Below are 27,923 nucleotides of genomic sequence, written 5' to 3'. Positions count from 1 at the left end.
TCTGCAGTGCGCTCAAAGAATGTTGAACTGAGTCCCCGGCTCTAATGCAGCTCCCTCAGCGACGCGCGCGGCAGTTTAGGAAGGAGTTAGAGTGACATGGCAAACACCTACACACCCCCTCCCTTGAGCTGCACAGGTCTGCCATATTAAGAAACTGCCATAGGATCCCACATGTTTCCTTTCACAGTGTAAGAAAATGTAACCTCCACTCTGAAGGCGCTTCAGGATCGGAAGGTACTCTGACAGGGAACGAAGACCATAAAAATATGCTCCGTTAAAAAGTTATTCAGAACTTGCAGAAATACAAACTTCTTGAGCACAGAAATATTTTCCAAATACCCCGCTGTACTCCATAGAGCGCATGTAAAACAAATAAGCATAAAAATAAACTTAGCAAGGAAAACCGCAGCTACAGACATCACCTTTCAAAGTAGAGAGTAGGTTGTAGCTGCTTTGATGGGAGTCAGACCTCAGTGTACAGTAACATCACAACAACAGGAGTCAGTGCATTGATGTGCCCAAAAAACATCAAAGGTAGTGCTGATGCGTGGCTTTGCCTGCACATATTTGCGCATCAGGTTGCCCTTCGTTGGCAGTGCGGTGGGAGGGAGTGTGTGTGCGCGGAGCCAGCCTACAGTGGCTGCAAATGGCATCTACTGTGACACACTGAGGGAGGGAGGGAGGGAGGGAGGGAGGGAGAGAGAGAGAGAGAGAGCGAGCACCAGTGAGAGAGAAAGAGAGAGAGGCTGAAAACTGCCACAGAACTGGATCAGATAGCAAAGATAGAGAGAGAGAGCAAGCACGAAGAGAGAAGAAGTGGAAGCTATCTTTTTAGTTTTAGAGACTTTTTTTTTTTTTTTTTGGCAGATTTCTGCTCGCTGCGGCAAAACACGCAGACATACAGGATCAAAGAGGACGGATCCCAGTGGTTGAGGATACCATGTGGTTTTCATGCCAGGAAATTATCACCTAGTTCCCTCTTCTAAAGCAGAGGTTCTGGGGTGTCGATTGCTTTTTGGAGTGTGACCTTTTCCCATTTTTAATTTCTATTTTCTTTCATAAAAAAAGAAAAAAGAAAACGGGTGAGAGTGATTGTGATTCAGAAGTTTTCTTACTGAGAAAATTAAATATTGATGGAGATGAAGAAGCTCAAAGGGGTTTTGCATCTCTGGCTCAAATGGATGGAATGGTTTTACCCGTGAGAGTCTGAAAAGACCCAGCCGAACCTTAAGCGAGGAAATGCTGCAGTTCGGCTAGCCGGAAGAAGAGAGAAAGAGGATACTGCACCTACAGAGGGTGAACCAGGGGGAACTCGCAAGGTAAGCAGCACTTGCAAACTTTAGTTCGGTGTGCTTTCGAACGAGGAACTTCCTTCCCCTGCGAATGCCGTTCTGCTCGTCCACAGCCTTTGCGACCCATTAGAACACATGATCCCTCTGTCACCGTAAAACAGAGTTCGGCTTCACTTAAAAGGCTCAGCCGTGGGCTTGCGCGCGGTGAGCTCGACACAAATATCAGGTGTGTGGTGCTGAGACTGGCATCCTAGCAACTACTGCATAACTGTAGGACAAGGTAAAGGCTGCCCACAAGAAAACCTGTGCAGCGTCTGCTCCAGGGCTGCGAAGGAGCCAGGTAAATTAACATATAATACAGCGGCACTTGTGTATTCAATCAGGCTGTGTTCTTGATACCTGAATGATTATTTCTGCTTGGAATGAACCTAGGAGTAACAGGTCCTCTCTGATGCGGTTCTCCTGTATGTTATTTAGTATAATATTATTGAACAAAATATGCCCATATTTGCATGCCTATTCAATTATTACTCTTGAAAATTCAAGAGAATGTGCCAGTGTCATTTCTTTGTACTATAATACTTATCAGAATATAGCCTTACACTGTACTGTGGTTATAATTCTTTTAAAGCTTTTCCGTGAAAGTTTTATACTTGAATGCCATATTGAGCTACATTCAACCAGTGTATATATATGATATTTCACATATTTAAGAATAATTTATAATAAATTTATTAGGATCCTGCAATCTTGATCTGATGTGATCCTGTATTTAAAGAAACCAGCAATAGCAACAGGTTAGGAGCAATTCTACTTGTTCTGCCTGATTGCTGTTTTTTTTTAATGACAATGAATGAATGAAATAATGGAGCACTTAGGATAGGATGAATAATTAGGTTGTTCAGTAGCTAACCATCCCTTTAGAATTCTGTACACCATAACACAAAAAGACTTCATATACCTTATCTTAATTTCCACATATCACTGCTATTCAGTATATCACTGGTATATGGGTAGAGAATTGTGTTCTTAGTTCTAATGTTAATATTGATTTTTAAAAAGCTATACTTTTTTTTAGATACATGCCATATCATAAATATAAATATCAATTTTTTAGAGACATAGTCTTATTGGTCTCCCAGTAATTATTTCAATATTTTGCGAATGAAAAAACATATTTTAATGAATTAATTCAAAAATTTTAGCATTTTCCCTTTGTACATTTTAAGAATGTCAATCTTTAATTTTAATCATACTAAAATGAATCTTAATATCGGCCAAGGGACCACAGATGAAAGTGGGCTGTTCAGATAACCCTTGCACACTTTGCCTCGATGCAGTTGCTGACATGTTGATTGGCGTTCACTCTGCATTCTGACTAAATGGAATTTTTTATAAAGCTAGCACCAGCCATTATTGCATTTTTTTCAGTGTGGCTTTAGAAGAGAATGGATGTTCAAAGGGTCAGGGCCATCTAAAATGGTGTGTCAACTTACAGCCTCAAGAGGGTGAAATCAATAGTCCACCCATTATGATTCTGCATTGACGCTGACTACGCATGCAGCACCAGTTGTCCAGCAAAGACAGGAGGCAGAAGTTTCAGACTGTTTACAGTACATAGTGTACAGCACTTCAAAGTTGCCCTCTAGTGGAGATGACACTTATTGTCAGAACTCATCAGTTTTTGTTACGGTCTAAATCAAGTGTGACTTATATAGCATGTCAACAGTAAACAATATAACTTGTGCGTGATGGTCATGTGGAAACATCACTGTGATAGGAGTGAAGAGAAATTTATGAACAAATAGATGTCAATCACGATTCAATTGCTATATGCCGTTGAACCCTTTTGATCGCAACGCTGCCTCTACACCATGATGCACACATGATGCACAGTATGATGGGTCATTTTAACCAGTGTGCATGGCTGCACACTGTACAGACCCGCATGCTCCCAATGTCAGAGCAGAACTCGCCGCTCGTGCTCACTGGACTCCTGCATTCGCACACACGCACGCGCACACACACACACACACACACACACACACACACACGGCTTTGGCACTGAGCGAGAAAACTATTTTTAGTTCCATCCATTTCAGTAAAAATCCATCAGTTTCACTTACGACTACCAACAGAGCTGAGCAGGCAGAAGTACACAAATTACGTGCCGGAGCAGGATGCTCAGCAAATGCTCTTCCCCTCCTACTTATCTCACATTGTCAGTTTTCTGTATCAGAACAGGCTTACATTGGTTTTTTTTTTTAACAGATTATCTACAATGATTTGGGAAAAGTGGAAGCTGTCAAAAGTACATTTCTGTTCCTAAAAAAACTCAGTAGCGTCTGAACCAGCGAGCATTGTCAAATGGGTCACAGTATAAAATGTTAATGAGAGAATTTCAAGTTTGCTTTAGCTTATACACTGTGGATTGGCCATTCATTCACACAAGGCTGAACCAAGAGATATAAGGGACTTAAGACTTGTAGGATATTTGAATTTCTCAGGGATATAGTGGTGAGTCATAGGAAAATACCTATAGGAAAATCAATCTTGTACTGAAGGCCGCTCAGTCTACACTGAGTGGTATCCATGACGGAGTGGCTGGGATTCCGGGAGAAAGACGTTCCCGCTCAGGTCTTTTTTCGGTCAGACATAACCGCTGAGCTTTGGGAATGCGTCACGGAAAACGCAATGAAAACGTCTTCCCCGCCGATGTCGCGACCCCCGGCCTCCGTGGGGAGCGCTGTGAAGGAACGTTCCTGCGGGACTGTGTGTGTTTTTCCTGCGTTCGCTCCCAAAGGGGGGGGGGGGGGGGGGGATGTGCAGCTCTGAGATCCCAAATGGCGCTCCGCGGGCGAGTACGGGGCCCTGCCTGCCTCCCGCTCTCCCCGCTGAGCTGACGCGACCACCCCCCCCCCCCGCCTCGCGGCGCCTGCGCCCTCTCTGCTGGAGCCAGTGCACTCGCACTCTTCCCACAGAGACCCGAAGCGCCTCGTTCCTTTTCCAGGACTGTGGGTTTGTCAGAACCGCATGTGGGATTCTGAAAGCCCAGAGACGTCCTCCACAGCCCCCTCACACACACCTTGCGCAGCCAGATTCTTTGACAAATACGCCACAAGGAGACGAACCCACACACACACACTCGTTCACTCTCGCACACAAGAGCAGCGGAGGTAGCAGATAGTAAAATGTCAGTGTTAATTCAACAGTGTTTACATACTGAAAGGAATACATGTATTATATCAGTGTAAAAGTTTAGTGTTGTTTTAACACTTCATACTTTTATGACACAATCCCGCACTGTTCAATGCATGTGCGGTTTATTATTGGTTGTGCTGTGACAGCCTTTACATTACTGTTTGATGAATGGCTAATACGCTAACCTACAGAAGTGTCTGGCAGACCCATCATTTTAACAGAGCTGGAATATGAGAGGACTACTGTACTCCAACACATGAACACATCCAAAGCATTTTATAAGGCTTCAACATCCCACACAGCAGTAAAGTATGTGGCAGCCCAGTTCATCTAAATGCAGTATGGTATTCAATCAGCTCCAGCTCACAGGTTTCTCATCAGAGATTTAACATGAGGCATGAAACCACAATAAGCATAACAAGTCCACACACACGCACACATATGCACACATGCACATGCACACAAATCACACACGCACACGCGTGCACACACACACGTGCTCACACACAAATAGATTATATGCATTTACAGATAAATATATATTTATTTGTGGCTCTATCTTTGTTCCAGTGTCTAAAGGCCCTCTTTAACAGAGACCTGAAGGCATTTCTTTTGTGATGTCAGGTGCATAGCTGAGTTTGACTTTTTTTTTCGACTACTGATGGGACACAACATGATACGGACACCGCTGCTCACAATAAGGGGGCATGGTTACACGTGTTGTGGGTAACCAGACACCCGAGTGCAGGAACTCTGTGTCTTCCATCCATATACTGTACTCCAGCACACCCCCAAGATGGTATCTCATTACACAACAAGCAAACATGCATGAGAGCTGACCTAACTGTGTCTGCCTAAAGCAGGGACCCCTTAATGTGGTGTGCCCAGACAGGCTTTTATAACCTCAGGACAGACTGCCCTGGCTGCAGCTGCAGAGTTTGACCGGGTTGCAGTGTGCGACTCGTTCATTGGCCATAGCCTCTGAACGTGAGTGACTGACCGTGTTGTAGCGTGTGCAGCTGAGACACTTTGGTGGACCGGGCATCTCAGGGAGTCAATAGGCACACGAGTAGGAGGATAAACCACTGGTGCCTTTTGTTATGTGGGCGATAAAGAGGTCCTTTATGGCCAGTGGTACAATGACCCACGCTACACACACACACACACACACACACACACGCGCGCACACACGCCAGCATGCACATGCTCACGCACATGTACATGCACATGCACATACACATACACATACACACACCCGCATGTACACGCACACACACACACATACACATACGCACATACACACACCCGCATGCGCACACACACTCACACACACACATACGCACATACACACACCCGCATGCGCACACACACACACACCCGCATGCGCACACACACACACACAGTCAGGTGGGGAGACTCTGACCTTGCTTTGCTGATCACCCAGAGGCAGAGTGAATTAGGCTGGGCTGGCGATCACTGGGCACATGGTCTCAAACTAAAAAAAACAAAAGATCTCGCTAATAAGCACATAGAGGCTAATAAAGCCTTTGTCAATCCCCAGGATCAGTGACGGTATTCACGTGGAGGGGAGTAGCGTGTGAGGGCGTTGGACTGAATACACACGCATGTGCCATACACATCTGTTTGCAGAAATGCAGACACAGCTGTGTTTCTATCTTATTTTTGACACTATCCTATAAATGTAAATGTACTATCCAGTCATACACTGAGTGACAACTATAACCAAATGCTGAGCAGACGAGGAACATCTATCTCCAAATCAAATTTTAAAAATAAAGAAAAGGATCATTTTAAGAATTTTTATTGCAAGGTACTGTATAGCAGATTCCCTTAGCTCTGGCAATGGAAATGATGATTATGTCATATTCTTCCTTCACAGAGCTTGACACTTACTGAAGCAGGTTAAGCACAACACTCTAGGGTACAAGGTTATCACCCAACCTTGCATTTTCCAAGCAACCTGCAACCCAGTTCTATGTCACATTATCACTAAATAACCACAATGCTTCACTGAAGTCTGATAGCTCCTAAGATAAACTGCCACCATAATCAATGTGCCACAATACAGTTAAATAATCTATCTCTGTGCCACATAGCAGGCAGACAGATGTCACAGTATGTCACATCACTGCCAGATGCCGGTATCTAATCTTAATTGGAAACAATAACAAGTGACAAAAGTTAAGACAAAAGTCACACAGCAAAATTAATTACTGTACTTTCAAGCACATATACTGCAACCCATTCTCTGTTATGTCTCTGTTATTATACAACAAAGCACTGCGGTCAGTTTGACCTTTTTCAAGATTTCACATGCAGCGAGATAAGCAGCTGAAGTTCTGTTCCTGGGCCCTGTTGGTATTATTCCAGTTTTACTGTGTGGTTTTGACTTCTCCATACAGTGGTGTGCAATGAATGGCGTTTTAGATATTTGCAAAACACACTGACTATACCAGTATTTTGGGTGTATTTTGGGCTTATGGTCTAGCAGACAATACACTTACTCCAACATAAAACAATAAACATTACTACAGGGACCCATGGGGCTTAAGAGCCCGCTGAGCTTCAGAACTAAGGAGGAAAGAACAGACACAATATAAAAACTGACATTTATGTTTATAATGATGAATAAACACAATATAATTAATCTGTTAATACACGTAACCCCTGGAAAGATAATATCACTGTTCAAGCAGCTTTTTGAAGGTAATTGAAACCTGTTTTCGTGCTTTAAATGGTGATGCCTGTTTGCCTCCATACCCATCATAAAAGCCAACTGGTCATCACAAATTCATCAAAATATCCTTCATTGCACATAAAAACTATCTGAGCTAATCAGAAACCTACACTAAAAGTGAAATAACATCAAAAAGTCACTTTAATGTGTTTAAATTGAATTAACGTTTCTCAGATGTGCCAACAATGAACTAGATAAGTTTTTTAAATTCTCTCATTTCTTAGAAATGTACTGTCGATAGTTGCTTGCTGGCAGTCATAATAAAAAGACAATTCAAAATATTTATTTTAAAATATTTATTAGAACACAATTACTCTCTGTAATGGTATTAGCTTGAAAATACATGGAATTATTTAAATATTTTTTAATATGTTTTGATTACAACTTTTTACATATTTTGGGAATCCAGATGCAGCCATCACAGCGAGTCTGGCAATCAAATTGTTGCATCTAAATGAGTGTCCTAGCATGTTTGCTGACATGACTTTGTGGCATAAAGCTCAAATCCAGAGGAGTCTGAAAAGGCCTTTTGCTTCTAAATGCAGCACATCTACAATCATGGTATGTGGAGTATATGCATTTGTTTTTCCTAAATATATAAACATTTTCTATTTATTCATTAAAATAACTTCAAAATGTTTTGCACTACCTAAAAGTTGCATTTAATATCTTGAGCATTATCAGTGCAACAGTTACAGTACATACTTTGATGACCAGACAGGCCATTCTGCCCAGTAGTGTGTAACATTAACATTATTTACAGGAAGAGAAAGTAGACACTAGCATGCATAAGAAGAGAACCTAAACGCCATAATCCTGATCTATTTAATAACTGAAAGTGAATAAATTCAGAGCAGGCTGATGGAATGCACTCAGAGATTATGATATGATTATGATACAGTGTGTGTTCTAAGAGACGTGCTTCTCCTCTCTGGGGGGTTAAAAATGCCTGTGTGATGAATGGGGTGGTAGAGTGGTAGGTGCGGTGTTCAGCTCACACCCTGCTGCTTTTCAGGTGACTCGGCCCTGTTGTCCCGTTCCCGTCTCTGGCTGCGTGCACAGTGCATCACTCTTCTCTCACGTTAATTACATCATTAATCTCGTTAACTGAGGAGAAACAGCCCTGTGCTCAACATGAGACATTTTTATTTTGGAGGCATATACCACTGTCCTGGAGTCTCTGTAAGGCTGTTAATCAAGAGTGACCGAGATCTGTAACAGGACAACATTAGGCAGACACATAGGGGAGGGAGGAAAAAAAACAAACTCCATGGGAAAATCAGGACTGTGCTCCTTCAGCTGCTCATAAAATAGTTTTAATCAGCCCACTGCAGACAGCCCTCTGCCTTCTCACACACAAGCTAATGAAGGGATTTCCTGACAAAGATGGCACCATCACAATAGAGCAGCACCTTTACCAGAGGATGACACCTTGAATGACTCAGTTTATATGGCCCCGTTGAAGAAGTCCATTTATATATTTTCTAGGTCCCTTGAGCATTATTATTACGAGAAAGCATATTGTACGATGACTCTCTTCCAGAATCAGTAAGTCCATTAGTACAGTAAGTTGATTATAGACACAAATGGAACTTGTTATTGTTGGAATATTATGGAAAAAGGGATTATACATTGTCATTCAAGCCACTAATTAGTAGCAGTGAATTAGACCCAATACTCCATTTGATCTTATTTGTTACACAATTATATTTTACTAGATGATTTATCATAAGCTACAAACACACACTTGGACTTTTAGAATTGTGTGTGTTCATTAATATAGACCACTATAAAACACCAAAAATCAATATTCATTAAATGCATATATTTTTCACAGGTATGTTGATATTCCATTACCTGGCTGAATATTTAAGAATTCCCAAACTAAGAGCATTCAACCTGATAATCAGTTGAGATTTCACAGTCTCATTTTGAAGTTGGTTAAGAATAGAATATTTCCAGTAAAAAGCTATTTTGAGTACGGTAACTAATTAGGAGAGGTGCTCTATTATATACAAATTGAGGCATAAAAGATGATGTGTCATTAATAATATTTCAGTTGAAATAATTACCCTAATGTGTGCATGTTGTGCTGCAAGTAACAATGGGTACAAGGCTATGGAAAGCTGCTCCACCAATCTGTTAATAAAGCTGCCAGCTTTGAGCAAGCGAGAATTCTGTGCTGTTTGTTCTGAAAAACATTCCCCTTCTAAACTGCAGTTATGCGTGAAACAGAAAATATCGGACTATGAATTTCACTCTTTATATGCAAATGCAAAAATGTGCCAGTCAGATATTTATTTAAAATGCACATATTTTTGCAATTATCAAGTGGCCTTCATATTGCCTGAAAAAAGTATATACCGTAACAAAAAGAGGCGAGGGAGGCTTCAGGCTTGGTTCATATTGTTTTATCATTTAACTTGTTCCGGCAGGTCTAGTGCCCACGTGTCCCATACACTGCTACGGCTATTGTTAGCAGTGTATGGGAAAAGACTATATTTGTAGCACAAACAGTGTCTACAGCGATTGTTAGTAAAATGAATTTCTCTCTGTAAAATGAACAAACAGTATAAAGTAGTAGCAAGAATCTATTTAAATGAGTTACATGAGTTTGTATTGAATTTACTTAAATGTGTTTGCATTGAATAATACTGAATAACAGAAATCAGGGCTGCACGTCCGCAAAGGCCACAAACACACTCCACTCTCTGATTCTCATCCTTTTACCAATGCCTACATTCACGAGGATGCTTTTCACAGTTAAAATCCTCCAACTGAACAAATTTCTCAGCCAATTACTACAGTATTGCAAATTTTAGACCAGTTGGGGAATAATAAATCATGAATAAATAAATAAAACAATAAATCATTTTAGCTATTTCCTGAAGATAAATATTATTTTGGTTGTCAGTAATTGAGTATCAGTTCTCTCTTTCTAATGTGCACAGTGATATGGTGTTTATGAAACTTGGTAGGTTAACTGCTGGCATTTAACATCCGTAGGCAGACAGAACCACTTTTAACTCGAATTTGGCTGCTTGTGCACGTCATTCAGTTTTTCTCTCATTTTTTCTCTCTCTTTTCAACCGCCCTGTGGGAGAGCCCACATTTAGCCCTCTGGGACGGAGTGCCTCCGGCAGCTTCACAGCACCGAAACACAAGCCCCAGAATGAAAGAGAGACGGGATGATGGTGGGATGTGTGTGTGACCCTCGTCCTAACAGTGCATAGCTGTATTAATGCGGTTTCAGAATAAAATGGATTTTGACCAGCCGCAGTTTGCAGAAACCAAAAAAAGCCAGTACAGTTGGATGGCTCTAAACAAATTAATTTCACGTTCACTTGTTTCAGTGCTCTGTAAATCTGATATCACACCAACTAAACTGGCAGGGCTTCATTGAAAAGCGCAACGACAAATAGGCTACTTCCAGAAAACTGGAGGATCTCTGCAGAAGTGATACTGCAGATTTCATGAGTAGAGACCTATAAATTGGAGTGCAGTTAATCGTATCTATTTTTAACGTAGCCGTACATTTAAATATTATACAGTAATGTAAAACATAGAGGAGTAGTGTACAATCCTCAACAACTATGTTTCACTGTAACTCTTGTATGATTTACCGTAAAATAACACTGCCTCAGTGGAATTGCTAGTTCCGTTTGATTTTAACTACTGTTGGCATTAAGTATGTGGACTATAGGTACGTCACACTCTCTGCAGATGTAACGGTATTTGCTACACTCTATACAGGGTGTGAGCGTTGATGAGAGAACCGCGCTGTAAAGGTAAAAGTAATCTGAGCGTGAGAACAGTCACAGTCATAAGTGCTCCTAAGTGCCACTTCACTGAGGAGCCAGAATAGCATAGTACCCCAGACTCTCACAGTGCCACCCACCACCTCCCACCCTCCACTTCCCCAACACATGCACACGTGTGTGCATGTGCAGATTTGCAGTCATGCACACGGCATGTAGACCCATGTAAAATAACTTTAGATGGAGGCTCCTAAATGCTCCTCAGCTTACACTTTCATTGTAGTGCACTGTATTCTATATCTGGGCAAATTCTGAGGAAGAAAGTTTGCACAATGGTGGTTTTGGAGCACCCGTTTTGAAAGCGTTGTTTAAGAGTATTTATGAGCCTCCTGCTCCTCCCTCCCAAGGGATCAGGAATCGGGGATCAGCTTATGTGTGTATTTATGTTGATGTCTGGCATGCCAGCATCTTTACAGCTTAAATGGCATGAATATTTAATGCACATATGGCATGGAATTCTCAGCACTAATCTTCTCCATGAGAAATTAAGTTACAGTAAATCTTTTCCCTTAAACACTGTCTGGATATATATATAATCACTCACAAACTATGGACAAGAAAACAATCCTGTGGCATGTATTTAATCAATATTTGTCCTTTACTGTGATTTACAATTAAACACAAGTTTCTGCGCAACCACAGTTTGGCAAGTTTCGAAATGAAAATTAACTAGCCAAACTTGTGTGTTTGAATAAAACCAAAAAACTGAAGCCCGGCAAGTTTGCATAACCAAGTATGTGGGTTTGTAAAATAATGTTGTAAAATTCAGAAGTGATGTTAGTTTCATAAAATGAGTAAGCATTTTAGCTAGCTTACTGTAAATTCATATTATCTAGGCTATCTTCCCTCTGCTTTCAGTCTCCACACAAAAGATAATGTTAGGCTCCATATCCAGGGAATGATCACACCCATGTTAAAATGTTTACAATAAGCTACTGTAAGTTAACTGTGTAGAAAGCAGTCCACACATCTAACGAGACGCACAGTTGTAGGCAGCAAATGCTAGCTAACTTGTGATAATATTTTTACTGTGTTGTTGTGTAATGTTACTGAACCACAGCCTATGGCTTGGCAGAACAATGTTCTTGTATTTTATTTATGAATAATTAATAACTGATTGTAATTATACTCCATATCACTTTTTTTTAAAGCTGAAAACATGTTTGTATGTCTACTTTATAACTAAACATTTTAATCCATGCCTTTATTTCAACATTTCTAAAATATAGCATTTGACAGGAAAAACTTTAGACATTTAGAGGTGAGAAACAGGCTGTGTAATTGCTGAATCTTGATTCATGTTTGATCTGTAATGCCTAGTTTGACAGTTTGATCTGAGTTTCATGAGCCAGGTGCAGCAGCACTGTATGAAATCATTTGCATAGAGAATATTTTATGCAAATGAGATGAACACAGATACTCCACCCACCCCAGGAAGCATTTTTCCAAACTGTGCAGTAGGCCAGAGCTAGGCTGAAACAGTGAGTGCGATTACTCTATACTGATATTATTCCCATATTACAGAAGCAATAAGGCACGAGAGGCCGTGCTGTAATGTGAATAGTCATGGCTAAAGGGGCCGCACTCTGCTTCGGCGTGGTCCCTAACAACGTCCTTTAGCCGTGACCATATTCACAATATAACACAGCCTCTCGTGCCTTATTGCTTAATTAAATCATTATCCGTTCATTATTAGTACTGTCACTGATTATACAGAGAATGAGCTCGCTATCTCAGCAGCTGATGTCAGTGGATCGTGTTTTTGTTCCCTCTCCAAGAGTGTAGCATCTGGGTGATTGCTGCACTGGAAGAAAAGGCATGCAGAGGTGTCCCCTGGGAACCAAATCACACAGACACACTCCACTGGAGGGCCTGGCTGCCGTGACAACCACGGCCCCCATATTACGCACCAAAAAACCAGAAAAAATCTGTTTTCGCAAGTTATTCACATATTTCTGCAATGTAGTTACAAGGCATAGTTACGCAATCTCTGTGGGGGTAGGGGCGCAGAGAAAAAAGAAAACACAAGAACACTGATGAATGCATTATGAGGGAAAGTCTCTGAAAAATTATGATGGAAAATCAAGGCACGTGATTAGCCTGTTTGCCTTTTATTCATTAAATCTGTAAATCAAATAAGAATTCAAATGCATTATTGTCATATTTGCAGATAACTAGGTCTCCTACAAAACCATCTTTGAGGTATGCTGAGATATTAGCTATTAACTATCAATATTACTTCCTTCAGTCATGATTTCAGCCAAGTGCGCATCTTACTTATGATTATGGGTATCATGGGTATGAGTGCTGGGGTTTATTGCACTGCATCCCCTCCTCCCTCCTCCACTGCACACTGAACATCGCTGCTGAAAACATTCTGCAGATGAGCCGATATATCGACAAGCTTGCGAGAATACTTTGTGAACTTAATTATGGATGTAAACCCATTTAAAAGAACAGCAAATCTTGCTGAACTGACAAACCTGTCTGGACAGATGTGAGTAGCACCTGTGGAATTTAATTATCCTCTAGCTCCGGCTGCAAGAGCCAGAGTGATTAGATGCTGTGTACTATATGCTATTGTTTAATTAATGTTTAAATAAATCCAATCTAAATATCCATACACATGCATTCATTTATTTTACACCAATCTGGCTGCTCTGACGAAACTAAAAATGTCAAGGTTTTTGAGGTCCAGCTGTCAACTCATTGAATATACTGCACAGAGGAAAGAAATGTCCAGTTTGAGGTCGTTATGATTACACCTCAGTGTTCAGTTTTCCTCTGCAGGGACTGAAGGAGGACAGAAAATGCTGCATCCTATTAAACATGTTCCTTGTTAGATTAAACATATTAGGATATTAACCTATTATGTTTATGGGTGGGCGAAGTCAACAATTCAATTCTATATTGTTCAATAAATCCACATTCCAAATGGTTTAAAAGGTTTGGAAGAACATTTATATTTACAATTACACGTTAATTGGTGGTTTATCGTGCAAGGATTTTTCTCAGGAGAATACTGCCTAGCGCCATTATCAGGAAATGCACGTGTACGCTAGCTGGTTATGGTCTCAGCTTTCGGAACATGCAGTCCCTATAATCTGCACTAATAGGCAACGCGGTCGAGATAACGCGGTTTCTGCCGTTTCTTAGCATGCAAGAGCTCACTCTGGGTAAATCCCTGTTGATCTATTGTACCCTGGAACACATTGTGGGAACACAGGGTCGGTAATCCCGGTCAGGATCTCCAGTCAGACTGAGCCGCTAACACGTCTACAAGGTGAGGAATGTGAGATAGCCTCCAGCTGGCCAAAGCGCTCGGTGCCGTTACATAACCATCAGGCTAACATCTGTGTCTAGCATCCCAATTTGGATTCTGTTTACCCAGTCATTGAACAATCATATGTTAAAAGGTTTTGCGCAATTTATCACTCGTCAGTTGCAGTGTGATGTATAAATATTGTGTCACTTGCATCTGTACACTTTGGGTGAGCTCAGCTTTGACTCAGAGAGTAAAATTACAGTAGCATTGGAGAGTGTCTTATGGGAAGAAGCATGCAATGTTTAAGAAACCCGACCGTGTGCAAAAGGGACAATGGTGACAACTTTGGTTTCTGACAATAAAAATCTTGTAGACCTCCTTGTATCTATGCATTCTACCGGATAATCAAGGAGTAAAACCTACAGAAGCAGCTTTTAGTTGCTACAGCCTCAGACTCTGGAATAAGCAACCAGAGGATCTTGGGGCGTTAGAGGCTACTGTCACTTTTAAACAAAAACTCCAAACATACCTTTTAGCCTGGCCTGCCCTTACAGTGCTTCGTAATGCTCTTTGTTCTTTCTTTGTCTATTACACGCTTTTACCACATATTTTATTTATGTTAGTGCACTACTTTTCAATTACTTTCATTTTATTTCTCTTATTTTATTGTGAAGTGCACTAAATGTGCTATAAAAAGACTGATTTATTGACTGATTGATGAGAGAATGACATAATATCTTTAAACCTTTCGGCAAGCTTTTCTAACATAAACAGAATAGCCAAATCAAGATCAACCATTTTATAAAATAATGATTGGTTACATATTGTATAATACCCAAAATTGCTTTCATTTCTAAAATCCTCTTTTTCATTCACAATTCACAAGCTTGACCTTAATCTGTGCATAAAAATGCATCTTCATTTACATAACTGTTTTAAATTGTGTTAATGTACCAAACCTGCAAATGTGGCTTTACATTTTTTTAAATATATTAACACAACAAATCAGATGAAGATATAATACTTCCATAGTCAATAAGATGACATTCCTGATATATACCTGACATTACAAAGACTTTTATCAGTACTGCTATCAACCTATTAATGAATGTTTCTCTTCAGGTCAAATGTTAAATACATCTTTTTTCACATCTATGATTCTTTTGGTCCTTGAAAATAATCTTTTTTTCAGGCCTAATCATTTTGAGGAAGTGAAAAAGTTACGCAGTATAATGAGTAATACTGAGAAGGGAATATTTTGGAAATGCATGTTGGAAAATGTGCAGGAACATTGTAATAAGACGACAAACGGTATGTCCGAGTTCCCCATTTGCTTTCTTGATGAATTTAGAATGTTAAAAATATCATTACACATTTATTTTCTTTTAATAATGAATAAAATGACATACAAAGCCAAAACGCATTTAAATATATAGCTATATTGGTCAACTTTAATTTATTTATTATTGACACTTTATGCTAAATGCTGCTGAATAAAAGGAAAATAGATGCTTTCATTCATCCATGAACTGATGTGCAATTACGTGTAATTACCCTTGATGGGAAGTCTTCATCAGAATCTTGCCACAGGAGGACTGAATTACAGGCTATAGAAACCTGTTGCTGAAAAAGAAGGTCCCCAGGTTCAATTGCTCACCTCTTCCAGTACATATTTAAAATGTTTTCTAAGATGTAGTCTAACAAGCCACACTGGATAGAGGCTGGATAATTATGCCAGCCATGGAATCAACAGGCTTCATCTATAAAGTCAGCCATTCTTCTCTACAGCTGAGTGTGGTTTTGTATTCAGATTTACTTGTGGAGGCCCATGTCAGTGCAAAGGTCATTAATACAACTCAACTGACTGATTGGCTCCATTTACTTTTGCATCACCCAAACATGGCGTGAAGAACGAAATAAACAAATGTGTCTTTGCTGAGGCGATATAAAATCAGTGGATGCAGAGCAGGAACTCCTTTTAACCTCTCAGGCACATTTATCAAGCAGTTCCAGAGGTCAGCTCTCAGTTGCAAAAAATGTCTTAATCTGACACACAGCTTAATGATTTCTCGTTAAATGGCTTGAGAAAATGCATATTAAAAGGACTCTAATGGACTGTGAACTGAAGCTGCTCGTTAATGGGAGGGCAGAGAGCAATGGGTCTGTTTAAAGAAGAACAGTGAAGAATGCTCTTTCCTGCGATTTGTACTAGGCTTCTGTGTTTCACTCTGGTAAGAATGCCTGTTCCACAACAAGGTCCTAGTCGTCCATGCTAAATGAGCTGGGTAAATACACATTAAACGCTGTTCACAGCGTGTGCACTCCAAGTGAAGCACTGAAAGTAAAGTCGAACGACTTCTGCGGCATCTCTAGTACAAACAATGGTCCATGAGCCGTAGCCTCAGCAAGTGCAGCCCTAGAGTGAGGAACACCTGCAGCTCTGCAGGCTCCTACTCATACTGTGGCACCTGGAGAAGGCCGTCACGAGCGGCCACAAAGGGCTGATTGTTTCAGGTGCCAAGTTCGGCTTTTTGTGATATTATTAAGGAATCCCCAGGTGTGTTACTCCGCAACTCTGCAGTCAAGTGCAACAGATGGATTAACTTACTCCCGCTGTGCACTTTGGGTTGTTCTCTGAGAAATTAAAACCTGGAGAAAATTTCTGGTCGGCTGGTCATGACAAACATGTATAAGATTTTCAGGAGGCATTTGCTTGTACTGTAATTGCTGACATGCTCCATTAAACCCTTTCCCTGTGGTTAATTTCCAAACATAAACAAGATTTGTTTTCTATAAAGTTTAGTATTCATTTTAGGCACCATCTATATGTTTATTGGCATGCTGAATTATTATTTCTAATACTGTATTTCTCTAGAGAATAGCCAACTTGCAACATACAGTATGTCATGATGTTTTATATGTACACTGTTTCATACTGTAAGCTGCATTTGAAAGTTTTAATTTTTTCTAATCTGTCGTCTTTTCTGGAGTATAAATTGGCATTAAAAAAGTTTGGTATTAAAAAAGCCTCAATTAAATCATAGTAATGCATGCAATATAAAAACCACAAAAATAAAAGAGTGTTCATTATGTGTCTGTTGTAACTTGTATAAAAGGGGTAAACATGTTAATTATTTATCTTTCGAGTGGTCAGTTTTTTCATATCATAGTTAATGTTGCTGTCTTCTGAGGCAGTCTGCATAGTGATAGATAAACATGGCTCATACTTCTATATCCCAGTCTGACGTTCAACAATGAGCACTTGCACAAGGGCTTGTGCAATTAAACATTTTAAAAAATGAGACCTTTTTAGTTCTGATTAGATGACATGAGAAAGACATGATACCACAACATTTTATAAATCACATCTCTACTAGTATGATAAAGTGGTCCCAAAATTAACATACCCCCTCTCCTCAGGATGTTTTCCTCAGCAAAAATTTGCCACCATTAAATTCTGCAAAGTACTATACCAAAAGCTATTTCCTGGGCTGTTTTTTGGAATTATCAGGTGCTCTAGGAAATGTAGTGGAAAACAGCAACTTCATGGGCTTAAAAGGTAGGGGGTGGGGTGGGGTGGGGTGGGGTGGGGTGGAATGTGGGACGAGATGACCGTTCAGCTCTGGTGCTTGGGAGAAAACTGGTTCAGGTTTGAAAGAGGTGGATAATTCCTATGACGATGGCATCAATGCAGTGCGCGGGCATGTTCCTGTTGGAGGGCAGATTGCAGGGGTGACAGGAGGTGCTGTGAGCCGTACGCCTGACTGCCACACCGATATATTTATCTCCTGTCACTCTCTTGGCAGCCCATCACAGGATCGCTGTGACAGCTGAGGCAAGTCGCAGGGCTGAGCCACTTCAGACCCTCTCCCAATTCATGCCAGAGGCCATGGGGCCGCACGGCTTGAATCAATGCCCATGTTGACAAAGATAATACATAAAGTAACACGAGAGCTCGGCATTAATGTGTTATGTCCTACAAAATTGCAGAACGGACATGACGGATGGATATTGAAGTTGAGACTCTTGGTAAAAAAAAAAAGACTGTTGCAGTGATGCTCGGATGGCAACACATTAGAGTAAAATGCAATTGTACACATTCATCGTGCCAGATTATGTGCTGTCCCTGCTATAGAATAACAGCTCAAATGGCACACTCTACCTGGTGGGGATGAAGCACACTCCTGAAATATAAAACCATTTTCAAATAGCCTATAATTATGGTGACTCCTTAAACCCACACCATGGTGTGGATTCTGGTTATTACCCATGATTTAACAGCCATCTTATTCATATATACTGTATAAATTTGTGTGTGTGTCTAAACGAGGTTCCAATATAGAACACATAACTGGAGCTAAATAACTGGCCATATGAATACCGGTTTAATTATTATTTTGCATAGACAAACACGTGAAACGTAAAAACGCAAAATCCCGAATCTGAATTGATTATCCATTTCATATTGTATCATTTAAATTCATGACGTCATAACTCACACACAGGACTGAGCTCTGCCTGAGGCTACACTATTGCTAAACGACTCGAAATGCCGTCAGAAGGTAAAGTGGTAAAGTCAGGGTGCATGTATGCTAGACTACCTAGGCTTCGGACCATTTTCACATGATGTCATATACGCACTTTTCGCCATTTTACTTCACATCCTCTCACGCTCCTGCAAAACCAAGAACATAAGCCATGTAGCACCCAGCCCAGTCATAGGTTTTCAGCAAGTGGAAACTTTCAATCTAAGCCCATTTTGTAAAACTGTAATTGTTCACATATTTCAGTGTTGCACACACACACACATATATATATATATATATATATATATATATATATATATATAAATAATTTATTTTGCTTCTCAAATACCATTTACATTTTGTCCTTTTCACAATACATTTTTAGGGTGTTATTATCTGCTGTCAACGTGTGGTGTTGCTAGGGGGCTGAAAACATTAGGGGAGCTGGAGCTGGCAGTGTCTTTCAACACATTCAGCTAGCTGGCCATATTAGAGCTCATTTCATTTAAAGCTGAATTTTTGGGTTAGCATCCCCCAGTGATATAATATGTGATAAAATTATGTAGGAATTGGATTTCATGCTTTCTTTAAATTAATGCTAATAATTACAGTTGGACTCGAATTTGTCATTAGACATGCCCAACTCAAAAAACTGAATTGAGGTGAAAAACCCGGAAGTAACATAGCATTAGAGAGTCCCTAGAGTGAGATAGCCACAGTGCAGCATAACACTGAAAAGAGGAATCCAAGAGGGAAGATGGACAAGGTCAAGTATCAATTATGGACACAAATGATCACAGCCTTACAGGGACCGGGGACAATTGCTTCTCTTTGTTAAACTAGTCACACATATTTAAATTATGGATACAGCTGTGAAACGTGCCTTTTGTTGAGCTTAACAAGGATTTTTACAATTTTAGTTAATTTAGTCACTGCTGCTGTGGTTTGGCACTCTCCCTTGCATAGCTCCCATATCTGCAGAGCGCACTGTCATCACTTTGCTTCTTCCTTCTTCCTTAGCTTCTCTATCCATTTCCTTATTTTTTTTTTTTTTTTTTAACTTTTCCACATATCATCCATTTTCAGCCTAGGAATGATAATCTATATGTCTAAGGGGCTTGTTTCTTCTGGCAGTTATAATAATATATAATAATTTGTTGAGCTTGAGGAGAAAAACTGCACGTCGTGATGTAGCTAGTGGGAAAAAGGATTTTTCTCCAGGAGCCCATAGACATGTTTTAGCATTCACAATGACTTTCACACACTTCAGCATTTCACAGAACCGGATTCCTGAATCTATTTGACTGTTCTCATTGTTTCAGCATTTTGCTGTAACCAGTCAGTTTAATTTACGCCTGTATTGGGTAATTAATGGAAATTGCAGGGCAAGGTTTTTTTGCAATGTAGGAGCACAGCTGCCAAACCCAGGAGAGAGAATTTATGAGAAGTCAAAGTGAATATCAATCTATCCGCTCAAACATTTTTTTGTTGTTTTTGGTAATCAAACAAGGGTTGTATAAATGTTTTCTGTTTTTCTACATTTTTCACATTTGCTGTTTTATATAATTAGGGCACGTATTTTTTCCACAATTGAAGCGCCGTTTCGATGCATCCGCCCACCGAATTGCCAGACGGTCCATCCAGGCCTGGTGACGGTAACTTACTCAGGATGAGTACTGCCAAACCTTGTTCCTTCCATTGAGATCACAGTATTTTATCACTATCGTGAAATCATGCTTTTTTTCATCACAATGATTCAGCTTGTCTCTGAATGCTTCAGTCACATGTATGCTGCTATGAAGTAGGCTACACTGAAGCACAGACATGCATGCAAAAACACAGAGATGACTGACTGGTGTTAGCTTCATGCTGGTTGTTGAACATGCACATGTTTGCTACACTGGAGGCTTTGGCTCATGAGTGGTCCAGTAGTGGCTTCAATGTGCTGCTTCACAGCAGGACCCACTCCACTCCACATGCCACTCTCCCTCTCCCAGACCCTGCAGATGACTCATCCTCTATGCACACGGAAAACAGTGCAGAGCCCACTCTGTCACATCCTGGCATCTGAGCAGACTAGGCCAAAGTTTCATAACCACCACATCATGTTTCATACTGATAATAAGAACACTAACAGCAAGCAGGAAGACAGTTAGGAAAAGTGGCCTCAAGAAATGCAATGAAGCACCAAGTGCCCTTCAAATAATAAGTATTATAATGACAAGTTCCATTTCTATCAAGCATTACTGGAACGCCACCTTGGATATCTAAGCCGTATCCTTTGGCAGTTCAGGCAGGTAGACTTTCTGTAGCTATTATCCTAATGGGTCCAAGCTGTGTTGTATTTTCTTGCTTTTATTTTGTTGCTTAAAGTTTCATAATGTCTGGGAAAAGGTTCAGGAAACACCCTGTACATTTCAGCCAAGGTGTTCAGCCACCTTTCTGCATCCGGTATTCCATAATGGTTGCTAATTTGTAATAGCTCTTACATAGTACCAAATAGCATCTGCATGTTAAAGTTTAATACCATTTCACTTGTGCTGTGAATTGTGCAGTGAGAAGTAAATGGGTATGAAGTGCCATTTTGCTGAGCTGAGTCTGGATTTGGTAATGACATGGCTATAAAAAATACAACGTAACTGACTAACAAACAAAAACATACACTAAAACTTTATACTGTACATAAAACAAAAAGCAAACTATCACTTTAAGACTGTTCTAATCTCACATTTAAAGTTGTTCAGATAGGCTATCTCCCATGGTGGGAATTTGGGTTTGTTGATCTGAAAAATTGTTCTCTTGCAGTGGTTTTTCCCATTATACAGAAACAGTGCGGTCCATAAGTATCTGGACAGTGACAAAAATGTATTTATTTAATTTAAAAAAATTTTTTGGCTCTGTACATGAGCACATTAGATTGGATATTAAACAACGAATATGAAGTTTAAATGCAGACTGTCAGCTGTAATTCCAGGGTACTTGCATGCATCCATATCGAAAGATCCGTGTAGGAATTAGGCTACAGCCTTTTTATAGGCGGTCTCCCCATTATTGGGGACCATAATGTAACAGCTGCCTCGCGGGACTCTCTACCAGCAGAGGTAAGGAACACATTTTTAACTAGCATTTAAATTTAATTCTTCCCTGGATGGAAACGAGACAGCAACATCCAAACTTCACTCTGACTCATGTCTGGAGGCCTTGGCTAGCAATGTAGATGTTGAATTCGCTATGAGCTACTTATAGCAATAAGTTATCATGTAGGCCTAGTTAACTCTGGTGATATTCAAATAAAACACACGAGCCCCCATATAAATCACAAAAAACACAAATTAGATAACCAATACGTAAGTTCTAGAAGACACTGTTTTACTCCACGTAGCCTTCGTTACCAATGAACAAAATATTTCTCTAATAAACATGCATCTAAACACATTCACAAAATAAAATGTTCACAAATGGCCATTAAAATAAAACCATTTGGCGTACTCACGACTTCCCTCAGTTCTGCAGAGAATTTGCTAGGAAGAACTAGGAGAGTCCAGCGTTGGAGACGATCCTATGAAAAACGCCTCAGTCGATCATCCCCGTAGATTCTCTCCAGGGTTCGTGCACAGTCTGTCCTCGGGACTGTAGAAATTCAGCTGCGTATTTGCTCGCCGTTAGGTCTCACCAACGTTCTCTGTCCTCCTCCCAAATCTTCCTGGCTCCAACTATCACAACAAAGCAGCCTCAAATCTTTTTATTTTCTCTTAGAACACTCACACGCAGACATCAATTTAAAACATTGTAACAACTTAAACCGCGCAGCCAAGCTCGTAAAAGGTCAAAACCAAAAAAACATGCGTGACCACAACGAATTAACCAGTAGGAATACGGTAAATAAGCATGACCAGTACGTATCAAAAGTTCAAATAAACAAGCACGAAACCGTCCAGACCCACGGCGCACCTGTAGCCTACAAAATGTCATGTAAAACTTGGGCTAACTATATCTTAGTAGCTATGGCACGTCCTCACCTCTGTAACGTGATTTGTTGTCCTCCGTGTGTCCACACATCTGTATCGGTGGTACGCGCTAACTAGGTTAACTAAAGTAGACGAAACGCTAATGTTAATTAGCTAAAGACGTTGGGCGATAAAACTGTGCTTAAAAATCTCGTGCCGTTCGAACTTGTGATTTTGGGAGATGCACCTGCGCATGCGTCCCACTAAACGGACACCACCTGCTCATGCGTCCCACCAAAAGTCTCTCTCAGGTCGTCCGTGAGTGAGTGTGGGACCACAATTTGCCACGCATAGCCCACGGTGGCAGCTGGGGACAAAAAATTAAACCATGTGCGTTCCTAACCAATTTTAACCAGTTTCTACCTGGGCTACAATAAGTAATTGGTCAAATTAAAGAAGTATATTTCGTACTTGGTTGCAAATTCTTTGTTATCAATGACTGCCTGATGTATACGACCCATAGACATCAGCAGATGCTGGGTGTCTTCCCTGGTTGATGCCAGGGCTGTACTGCAGCCTCCTTCAGTTCCTGTTTGTTTTTTTGTTTTTTTTGTTTGTTTGTTTTTTTCTGGGGGGGGGGGGGGGAGGGGGGGGGGATTGCCTTCAGTCTTGTCTTCAGCAAGTGAAACGCACGTTCAATTGGATTCATGTTGGGCGATTGACACCAGTCAAGAGCATTCCACGTTTTGACCCTTAACAACTCATTGGTTGCTTTAGCAGTGTGTTTAGCATTGTTTTTCTGCATGGTGAAGTGCCATAAAATGAGTTTTGAGTCATTTGGTTGGCTCTGAGCAGATAAGATATTTATGTACACTTCAGAATTTATCCTGCTGCTGACATCAGTAGACACTTCATCAATAAAGAGAAGTAAGCCCATTCCAGTAGCAGTCATTCATGCCCAAGCCATACCCATGAGCAGTTCCTTTTTTTCACCACAGTTTCCTCTTTCCTTCACTTTGATACAGGCTAATACTCATCCCATTTATCCATAAGACTTAGTTCAGGACACCATTTTTATGTACTTTTAGGTAATTCTATTGTGGTTGTTCTTTTCTTGAGGCTAACCAGTGGATCGCATCTTTCAGTGAACTTTCTGAGGTTATGCTGATGTAGTCTTCTCTTTGTGGTAGACTTTGACACATCTATGCCTACAACCTGGAGAGAGTTCTTGATTTGTTTGACAGCTGAAAAGGGTTTTTTCTTGAAACTGAAAGTATTCTTCTGTCATCCAGTACAGTGGTCTTCTCTGGTCTACCATGTTGTTTGTTATTGCTGAGCCCACCAGTGTGTTCTTGCTTCTTAACAAGGTATCAAATGGTTGATTTTGAGACACCCAATGTCTCTGATCAATTTATTCAGATTTTTCAGCCTCGGGATTGCCTGCTTTACTGGCATTGACACTTATTTGTTCCTCATGCTGAGAGACAACAACAACAGACTCCAAATGCAAATGCCACACCTAGAATCAACTTTAGACTTGTTGTTAGATTTCTTGCAGATGAACTAATGATACAACAACACACAGCTGTCCAAGAAGCAGCTGAGCAGCCAACTGTCCAGTTACTTTTGGTCCTCTAAAAGGGGCTATGTAGGGGGCTATGTATAATAAAAGCTGTAATTCTAACATGGATCACCAAATGCAGATGCAAATACCCTCAAATACAAGCCAACAGTCAGCACTTTAACCTCATATTCATTGTTTCATTTCATATCCAATATGCTGGAGTACACAGCCAAAACAACAAAAATTGTGCCACTGTGCCAGTACTTTTGCATTTAACTGTAGATCTAATATGAAACTGTATTTAATGTGACTGATATTGGCTGTTGGTTCAAATATTGTAAAAGGTGTATTGCTCAAGAACAGATTTGTAAATCTTGTTTGTTCATAAGCCATGTATGTTCCTGCTTACTGCTCTGATTTTATCATTGTGAGGCCAGCCTGTCGGTTACCACGACAACCTTGTAACTATTCATCAAATCTATCCCTAATTAGCAGTGTCTTTTTGTCAGGTTTTATGTTATTCAATTTGTTTAGAAGCAGGGGGCTCAAATTGTTATACAAGGGCATGTGGAAACGTTCCATGTTATTTTTCACTTTCAAGAACCTGGATAGTTATAATTTCTTACATAGGCAATGGATCTCATAGTTACATAAGAATATAATACAATTAATGAATTTTTATCTGGGAGAACTAAAATAAATAAGAAAATCAATGATGAAACTAGGCCATTTAGCTCAAGGGCTCAAGTTTATGCACCACAAAAAAAATATTTAGCAAAAACTGTACTTGTTGTAAGATGTGATTTGTTGAAACCATTATGTTAATAGAATATAAGATCATTGTGCAATAAGATGATGTGGCTTCGTGAATCATTTTATGTATTGATTGATTCATTTGAGTCAGTGATGGACACCCATGTTTGTGTCCTTGAATGTTGGAGTTCCTGAAGCTTCTCATTAACATACTTCTTTGTTTGGAGGCTACTTATTGAAAAAAAAATTGAATGAAAGATGTTATTTAAAAGTGAAACAGGTGTCCATAAGATATAACATTGAATGAACAACTACAAAAAATCTGATTACATGAGAAGTAAACAGTACAAAACTAAGGGGGAAAACATCTGAAACCTTTTTTAGTTTTGAAAAGTATTATTTGGCATGGCTTTTCCAAAAAACCTAGCTGTGGATTATTGTACAGATTATTTGGTTTCAAAGTTTTACTGCACTCAGTACTCTGAATATAATTTGTTACAAAATGTAGAAGCATATATGGCATATTACCTGTACTGAAAATTGTTTGGCTTAGCAGGTAAATGCTTTTCAATTTCCTTCTTGCGCTGCCAAAAAAAAGAATGATCCCAGCACCTAGTACTTGAAAAGCTAACATTGTTATGCTCACTGTTACAAGCCTATTTCCTGAATTAGAATAATCACAACATAGCATGTTGTAAATTGGTTTCACGATGACTGTGTTAACCATTCATAATTAGCAGTGCCTGAAGCAAGTGAATTATTGCAAATGATTGTCGTTGAAAGACTGTTGTTGAAAGATCTTTTTTTTCATAACCTTGGTTTTGAGACAGAAATAATGTTTGTGGAATTTTAATAAAATGTTATTCCTGCAAACTATGAAAGGATGTAAAATGCAGAATAAAAATAGACAATTAATGCATATCCTGCATTTAGTGTAACACACTTATTGAAAGTAGAAGCTCACATGTAATGTCTAATCCTTGTCTTATTTGTACAGTGTTTCAGCATGAGACTGGTGTTCAGACTTTGTAATTATGTTAACTAATTTGTTTGCAATTCTCCTCTATTACAGGGTGCAGGCCTGGCGCCCATCACGGGGGCATCAGTGCACCAGTGCCCCCGGATACAGCTTTTACCACTGTTGCCACGGTGAATGGTTTTGCTGGCACACAGTAAACAACTGCTTGACTTGCTGTCTCTCCATTGCCCGAGATCCTGGAAGGTATGAGTGTGGGCAGGATCAAGCGCTACAGCATCGTGTCCTCGGAGGAAGAAGCCTTGCGTCTCACCACCATGCCCGGGGTGAACGGCTTCGGAAACGGAAAGATCCACACCCGCCGGAAGTGCCGCAACCGCTTCGTGAAGAAGAACGGCCAGTGCAACGTCCAGTTCGCCAACATGGATGACAAGTCACAGCGGTACATGGCCGACATCTTCACCACCTGTGTGGATATCCGCTGGCGGTACATGCTCATCATCTTCTGCCTGGTCTTTGTGGTGTCCTGGCTGGCCTTCGGGCTGGCCTTCTGGGTCATTGCGTTGGTCCACGGCGACCTGGACAACCCAGCTGGGGATGAGAACTTCACGCCCTGCGTACTGCAGGTCAATGGATTCATTGCTGCTTTCCTCTTCTCCATCGAGACGCAGACCACCATTGGTTACGGTTTCCGCTGCGTCACAGAGGAATGTCCGGTGGCCGTTTTCCTGGTGGTCTTTCAGTCCATTGTGGGGTGTATAATTGACTCTTTCATGATTGGCGCTATAATGGCAAAAATGGCACGGCCCAAGAAAAGGGCCCAGACGCTGCTGTTTAGCCACAATGCGGTAATCGCCATGAGGGATGGCAAACTCTGCCTTATGTGGCGGGTGGGGAACCTCAGAAAGAGCCATATTGTGGAGGCCCATGTCAGGGCTCAGCTGATCAAGCCTCGGATCACAGAGGAAGGGGAGTACATACCTCTAGACCAAATAGACATTAATGTGGGCTTTGATAAAGGCTTGGACCGAATCTTCCTGGTTTCACCCATCACGATCCTCCATGAGATCGACGAGGAGAGCCCCCTGTTTGGCATCAGCAAACAGGACCTTGAGACGGCTGATTTTGAGATAGTGGTTATACTTGAAGGGATGGTGGAGGCCACTGCCATGACCACGCAGGCACGCAGCTCATACCTGGCCACAGAGGTTCTGTGGGGCCACAGGTTTGAGCCTGTCCTCTTTGAGGAGAAGAACCAGTACAAAGTAGACTACTCTCACTTTCACAAAACCTACGAGGTGCCGTCGACTCCTCGGTGCAGTGCCAAGGACATGGTGGAGAACAAGTTTCTGGTTCCCAGCACCAATTCCTTCTGCTACGAGAACGAGCTTGCTTTCATGAGCAGGGATGAGGACGAGGATGAGGACAGCGAAAGGGTCCTGGATGACCTCAGCCCGGACGGCAACAGCCGACACGAATTTGAGAGACTACAGGCTACCATAGGACTGGATCAACGGTCATACCGGAGGGAATCCGAGATATGACCCACCCTGCCCCCTGTCATCAGCTTTTGAATATATTATTTTTTCTCTTTCTTTTCTTGAATAAATGCAGAACAATGCAAGTGCCATAGGAATTCCTAACTACTGTCATAGCAGTGAAAAGTCAAGAGACAACAGCTGGTGGAGATAAAGGGGGGAATCATGAATAAAGGCAGAGGCAAACACATTTTGAAAACATAGGTTTGTGAAAGTCTAGTTGAGAATGTCAGAGAAAAAGAAAATTTCTCTTTCTTTTATGAAAAAACTTGAATTTTTTTTCCA

General features: G+C 40.7%; 1 protein-coding gene across 3 annotated transcripts; it reads left to right on the top strand.

Moving 5' to 3' along the window:
• Positions 1–710: 710 nt before the first annotated feature.
• Positions 711–27,837, top strand: kcnj12a (potassium inwardly rectifying channel subfamily J member 12a). Of its 3 annotated transcripts, none has more exons than XM_035399401.1 (2): positions 711–1,319; positions 26,197–27,837. In XM_035399401.1, exon 2 carries the CDS (start codon positions 26,349–26,351, stop codon positions 27,642–27,644), a length of 1,296 nt encoding a protein of 431 aa, XP_035255292.1. In that variant the 5' UTR covers positions 711–1,319; positions 26,197–26,348; the 3' UTR covers positions 27,645–27,837. The 3 variants fall into 3 exon arrangements, with proteins under 3 accessions (XP_035255292.1, XP_035255309.1, XP_035255300.1); XM_035399418.1 differs by lacking the exon at positions 711–1,319 and adding an exon at positions 1,507–1,632; XM_035399409.1 differs by lacking the exon at positions 711–1,319 and adding an exon at positions 21,815–21,961.
• Positions 27,838–27,923: the final 86 nt, after the last annotated feature.

This window comes from Anguilla anguilla, chromosome 2, assembly GCF_013347855.1.
Source record: "Anguilla anguilla isolate fAngAng1 chromosome 2, fAngAng1.pri, whole genome shotgun sequence".
In the NCBI taxonomy this organism is placed as follows: Eukaryota; Metazoa; Chordata; class Actinopteri; order Anguilliformes; family Anguillidae; genus Anguilla; species Anguilla anguilla.
This window is presented reverse-complemented; position numbering and strand designations above follow the sequence as displayed.